We start from the raw sequence: 6,114 nt of genomic DNA, 5'->3' as shown, positions 1-6,114 counted from the left end.
ACGCTGCGCCCCTCCTTTGCGCAAATCACAACTTCAACAACTCATTAAAAAAAAAAAGGGCGTCCCCGTGCGTGAACATCTTACAACTTAAATCATCCCACTTGTATTTGAACTCAAGAAAATAAGCAAGTAGCCTTTATAAAGACGTTTTTTTTTTTTTTTTTTTTTAAATAATTACCTGTTGCTTGCCAGCTTGGCAATAGCTCCACGCAAAGATGAGAAGGAACGAAATGAATATTTTCACCAGAATGAGAGGTATTGATTGAAGAACACTTAAAATGATAACTTATACTTTTTATTGCTTTCAAGTATGTTCTGGGGATTCGGAGGAAAACTATAGATTTAGAAATTATCCTGTTGGCAGTTGCAATTCGCGTGAAAAACAAAACAAAACAAATTTTACTACTGTACATCAACGGTGGGAAAAGTAAATACTATTAAAACATATTGCTCGAATCAAACACTTTAGCAAGTGACATAATTCTCCCTAATGACTCGTAATTGCCCATTATCACTCTCATCTATTTCTTTTCTTTTCCTATTATTATCTCGAGTTTGGAATAGTTGTATGAGATCGATATCTAGCTAGTTATTGTTTTTCTTCTAGCATTCACTCAATTATATTTTACAAAGTTATCCTGCTGCACTGTCATGAAATGCTCTTAGAAACGCCAACGCTTGATTGCTTTTTTTTTGTCGGAGGAACTCCTGTCCTACGTCACATTCCGGTTCAGTAGGGGGCAGTGTGACACCTTTAAGAAAGTTGCAAATCCCTCCCAAAGAAGAGCTGATGTTGTTCGTCGTTTCCGTGGCAACGTAATCTCGCGGTAGGTGTTTTGACGGTCCAACGTTAGCGTAACGTCAGAACTCATGGTTGCGCGTAGGGACGGCGGTTAGCAATGACTTCGAATCCTACTTTCCTTTCACTGAAATGAATTTCCTTTGTATGTTCTTAACTTTAACGAAGCAAACAACGCGGGCGTTCAGTCTACTCGCGTTGAAGATGAAGAGAAATTAATTAAACAAACAAACAAACAAACAAACAAAAAAACAACAAACAAAAAAACATGGCGTAAGTAATCGTTCCAAGATTGATCATTGGGCGGCATTTAATTCATGGAGATCCCTAACTAGGATGATGGGAGGTGCAAACATTTTATGTGAGAGTTACACATATGAAAATATCAATTTATCAATGTATCCTAATCTGCTTGCCGTGGTCGTCTCTCTGGTTGCAATGGCTCGACTGTAAATACTTGTTTTGGGATTTAAAGGGCTCGGGATTGCTATAGTGGGCTCTGCTCCATTACTCTGCTGCATTGGTGTCAAACTCAAGGCCCAAGGCCCGATCCGGACCACCACATCATTTCATGTGGCCCGCTAAAGCTAATTATATGCGTGTACTTCACGTTTCTTGCTCAAATCTGAACCAAAATTGAACATTTTCATTTTGAAGATATTGCAAGCATTTTCATGGAGAACAAACTCATTTCTTTGTCTCTAATTTCAAAACTAATAATCCATCAGTTTGTTGCATATATGTAATTATATGGTGAGGCGGTTTTACATTTACGTGGTTTCAGTCATAACGGCCCTCTGAGGAAAACCATAACTGCAATGTGGCCCGCACCAAAATTGAATTTGACACCCCTGCCTTCTGCTTATATTTAAATGTGGCCTGTGTTAATGTAGAATCATAATATATCATCATATCTGTTGTTATATATTATTCATATATCTTTCACACAAAAAAAAGTGAAAATTGAATTTTCACTCTGGGGAACAATTAAATGTTGTTTTCTTCCTCTGATCCCAGTTTTTAATTACTTTTTCTTACAGCTCCCACCCACAGGAGTCTTGACTAAGAGTTAGCCCACCTCTGCCACGGAAAGGAAATGTCGCAAAGGTAAAGTTGCGAGCATATTCCTCATTTACGGCCAATACAGTAAACCAGTGATTGTCAAACTTTTTACACCAAGTGCCCTCTAAAAAAATTGCTTAGCGCTCCAAGTACCAATTGGATCACCATTACCAACATTAGTATTAGTATTAGTAGTAGTGCAGAAGGCCTACGTGTTCATTAAAAAATGAGAGGCATTTAATTCCCAAGTATATTATTATGAGCCACTGTAACATTATGTGCTTAAGTATAAGAAAATAACAAAACTGTAATTAAATCATGATTAAATTAAATTGTATTGCACAAGCTATATAAAAACTGCACGCCGATAAATGCTTCAAAACAAACCGTTTTTTTTTAAAAAGATTAAATACACATACATTTAAGATAAAAGTTAAATACAACTGAACTGTACTGAGGCAATAATTCGTTCAGGTACACCTGAGAGAGAGCCGGCGTACTGTTGGGGCCACACATTGGGAATCACTGCTCTAAGCCAATGGGCTGGCAAAAGTTGGATCTAATACGGAAGAAGAAATTCAACACTGAATTGAAGTGTGTTGCATGGTGGAGCATTTTGGCAATTTGCTTCATTTTTTTTGTCAGCGAGCTGCAAGCAATTTTGTGAGTTAAACAAAACAAATTGTCTTAATTTTGGATCAGTTTAGTACCTTTTACGTAACTAGAAAAATGCGTGTAACCTACAAAAATAAGTCAATATTTAGTTCTGATTGATGGCTCGTTGATATTCTTATTGTTTGAGCAAGTCCAAAGAAGACTAAATACGCATTAATCATTATCTGTAACACAACTGTTTTTTGAAGTTTTTTTCTATTTTTCTTATGATTTCTATCATGTCTTTCTTTTGGGCCCGATGCCAACAGTATGACCTGGAATCATAGAAATATGTAAACTTGCAAAAAAGATGCTCACCTGAATCTGGATCCTACTAATTAAAAAATGAAGGACGTACATTACAGTGTCAGAATGGCGTCATTTTGCTCGTATCAAAACACAATATTTCCGACATTAAAGCCATTGTCTTGGCGTCGGGCGCTTTTTCCTTATGACTGAATTTGCATCCCAGGACATACAACGAACTGTGGGCCGAGGCCCAGGTAGAGTTGAGTCGTCTGCTCGTCGAGGAGCTTCCCGCCCAACCTGTTAAGCCAGAAAAGGACCGAGCGGTGTTCTTCCAGAGACTGGCCATGCTGTACGTGCGCTATCTGCAGATCCTCAGACAACTAGAGAAGGTCTACGACCAGGTGGTGCACCCGCAGAAGAGACGGCTTATTCTGAACACCCTTGAGGGAGTGATGGGCCGAGTCTTAGAGCTGAAGAATGAAATGGTGGAAAAAGAGTTCTCTGAGTACCATTACATGGATGATGTCCTACATGACCTGAAGCTCACACCTGTAAGTTGTATTCCCGAGAGCTCGATTTACTGAAGATCCAGTCGATTTGTCTTCCGCCAGTAATGAACTTCTCTCTCCAGGCCGACCTCGAGGTTCCGATCCCTCAGTATTTTTTGAGTGAACGCAGCAAAGGCATCCGAGAGCGAACGGCAATGCTCACAAATATCCTTCAAACGATGGAGACCACTGTAACGGAAAAAGTGAGTATCTTTCAAAACTCCGTTGGAACATCTCCAGACAGTTTAGAATGCCGCCGCTAGGGTTTTGTCGAGATCCCGTAGGTTCAGCCACGTCACGCCCATTCTGTCATCTTTGCACTGGCTCCCTCTTCATTTTGGGATTCAGCACAACATTTGAAGTCACTTCGAGTCAGAGCCCAGTTGACATTCCAGTAAGACTAGAGATTTTCACTTGTTTTTTATTTTTTATTTTCAGTAGATTTTTTATTTGTGTTCCTTTTAACTGTAAAATAGTCTGTTTTTTTTCTCCTTTTATATATGCATGACAGTTTGAGTCCCCTGTGAAAAGTGAAATCACATTTACTAACTTACTTACAAACACTCACCAACGTCAACATTAGGCATACTCGCACAATCTATTGAGATTCAATTCAAGGACAGGGGAAGGAACAGATCTACGATCGGCAAAAAGAAAATACAAGTCTCATTTCTAGTTTCACAGAAACAGGTTCTGTCATTTTTGTTGTTTTATTTATTTATTAATTTTTTTTATACAGCCATTGTATTGGACTCCGTAGATTGTACCAGTCCCGAATGATGTTTCCAATGAGCTTCAGTCTGTTTTGTGTGTGTCTCTTTCAACTGGTACATTAGCGTGTGACAAAGAACATGAGTCAAGACGAGGCCATCAGAATCATTCAAGTGGCAGAGAGAGCGCGCCAAGGCCGTCTGAGGGCAGCCTTGAATGAAGCCAGCAGAAGGTTGAGCAAGATACCCGTGACCGAGGCCCCGAAGCCCGCTGACATGGACCGAGCCGCAGTCCGCATTCAGAAGGTGCTTTGTCGTCAAGAGATCCCCCTCAAACTTGGTGCTGAAAAGACTGCTGATTTTAATTTGCAGGTTTGGAGGGGCTATGTCGAGAGGAAGAAGGCAAAGGCTGCTCGAATTGAGGATATGATTTTCCTGGGAATGGTAAGCAAAAGGCCATCTATGATGCAGACTGAATGAGCTCTGTTTGCAGAAAGCTCTGCTTTTCTAGTTCTGCGCAGTCACCGAAACTGCTTGACAGTACTGTATGTTGTTTTATTTTGCAAACATTTCTGTCAGGCCCCGCATCCAAAATACCAGGCGCCGTGCGAGGCCATAGTCACTGCCCACGCAAATGAAAGAGCCATACGTAACAAGCAGAAGGAACATGAGGACGACTACCAAAAGTCCGTGACGGCAATCGCAAACCACCTGCTAGAGGTGGAGGGTCACGACTTAGGCAACAACATGAAAGAACAAATCAGGCAGTGGTTTATTGAATGCCGGTCAGTTGGACACAAAGGTCTTGTCGTGATTTGTGTTCAAATAGTTTAGGAACTTGTTCTCCTTCGTCTTTCAGCAATCTAACGGGGGTTTTCCCAGACTTTCCGGACGACGATGAGGGAGGCTCGGCCATCCTTTTTGCTGAAAAGGATTATCTGCAGGTAAAACACACTTTCAGTCAAAAGAGGATTTGCTTGCACTTTTTATGCTTGCAGGCATCACGTGTGCTGTCTTTTTTGTAGTTACTGGAAGAAATGGCTGAAAACGAAGACGATGGCAAAAATAAAAAAGGAAAGCCAGAGGAGAAAAAAGATGCTAAAAAGTCAAAGGGGAAGGATGCGGTAATGGCTGTATTCATTCATGTTTACTTCTCAAACAAATCAGACAATGGAATTATTAACTCTCCACAAAATAAATCCATCAGAATGCACAATAATTGGTTACTCAACCACAGGAAGAAGAGGAGGGCTTAGTGATGCTACCTTCGGCTTTTTTGGCAGACTTGGAAATGTACAACAAAACCTTTGTTGGTAACTCAACATCAGCTGCTTTCAAGTCATTATGCTTTGTATGGAAAAGACGAGAGAATCACTTATTCACAATGAACAAAAAAAATGTGAATGTCGCCACAAGATTTCTGGGAAACCCGCACTGAGTCTCGGAATTTCAACCAGCGGCACGAGGTGGAGCTGATCAAGGAGGAGAAGAGGGTGGACATTGAGTCAGAGATTCGAGTGAAGGTGAATATTTAGGAATGCGAAACAAGATCTCAACAAAAGCGATGATTACATTTGCTCACATTCACAATCATTGGAGATGGATGCCATCGGCAACACTGTTGTGCTTTCCTTAGGTGGATGAGCAAATGAGACAGGAACTGGCGGACTGGAGACTTGCTGTGGAAAAAACCCCAGCCAAAGTTTATGCGAAGGTGTCTGTGGCTAGTAAAGCCAAATCCATGCGTCACCTCATGTAATAGTTGGTCGCTCTGCTTGGATTCAGGCCAATTGTGTCACTATGTTTGCAGAAAAAAGCAGGCAAGGGTGATAAGAAGAAGAAAAAGGGGGAGAAAGATTTGACAGCTGATAGGTGAGACCAACAATGTCATGTATGAGGCGAAGAACTCAAGTCAAGCGGTCGATAACATTAACAGAGGAATAAGAATACACAAAGTGCATATAAAAAGTCTACACATCGCTGTTCAAATGCCAGGGATTTGTGATATCAAAAAATTAGAACAAGATAAATCATTTTAATAATTTCCCCCTCCATTAATTTGACCTTAAAACCTGGACAACCCAATTGAATT

At 40.5% G+C, this 6,114-nt stretch overlaps 1 protein-coding gene across 4 annotated transcripts in view; it reads left to right on the top strand.

Moving 5' to 3' along the window:
- The window catches only part of zgc:153738 (uncharacterized protein LOC558115 homolog), a 32,848-nt gene that overhangs the window by 23,777 nt on the left and 2,957 nt on the right, over nucleotides 1-6,114 (top strand). For 2 of the 4 annotated variants that reach the window (XM_061682961.1, XM_061682964.1), the window contains exons 1-12: nucleotides 867-1,072; nucleotides 1,840-1,906; nucleotides 2,988-3,315; nucleotides 3,396-3,515; nucleotides 4,149-4,466; nucleotides 4,602-4,807; nucleotides 4,882-4,966; nucleotides 5,048-5,146; nucleotides 5,260-5,335; nucleotides 5,439-5,545; nucleotides 5,659-5,736; nucleotides 5,833-5,894. In XM_061682961.1, coding sequence (XP_061538945.1) covers nucleotides 1,896-1,906; nucleotides 2,988-3,315; nucleotides 3,396-3,515; nucleotides 4,149-4,466; nucleotides 4,602-4,807; nucleotides 4,882-4,966; nucleotides 5,048-5,146; nucleotides 5,260-5,335; nucleotides 5,439-5,545; nucleotides 5,659-5,736; nucleotides 5,833-5,894 — 1,490 coding nt within the window. In that variant the 5' untranslated portion in view covers nucleotides 867-1,072; nucleotides 1,840-1,895. Of the gene's footprint in view, nucleotides 1-866; nucleotides 1,073-1,839; nucleotides 1,907-2,987; nucleotides 3,316-3,395; nucleotides 3,516-4,148; nucleotides 4,467-4,601; nucleotides 4,808-4,881; nucleotides 4,967-5,047; nucleotides 5,147-5,259; nucleotides 5,336-5,438; nucleotides 5,546-5,658; nucleotides 5,737-5,832; nucleotides 5,895-6,114 lie in introns of those variants that run through there. The other 2 variants (XM_061682963.1, XM_061682962.1) reach the window with 2 other exon arrangements.

This window comes from Phycodurus eques, chromosome 8, assembly GCF_024500275.1.
Source record: "Phycodurus eques isolate BA_2022a chromosome 8, UOR_Pequ_1.1, whole genome shotgun sequence".
Taxonomy (NCBI): Eukaryota; Metazoa; Chordata; class Actinopteri; order Syngnathiformes; family Syngnathidae; genus Phycodurus; species Phycodurus eques.
Note: the sequence above shows the minus strand (reverse complement) of the source record. Positions and strands in the feature narration are given on the sequence as shown.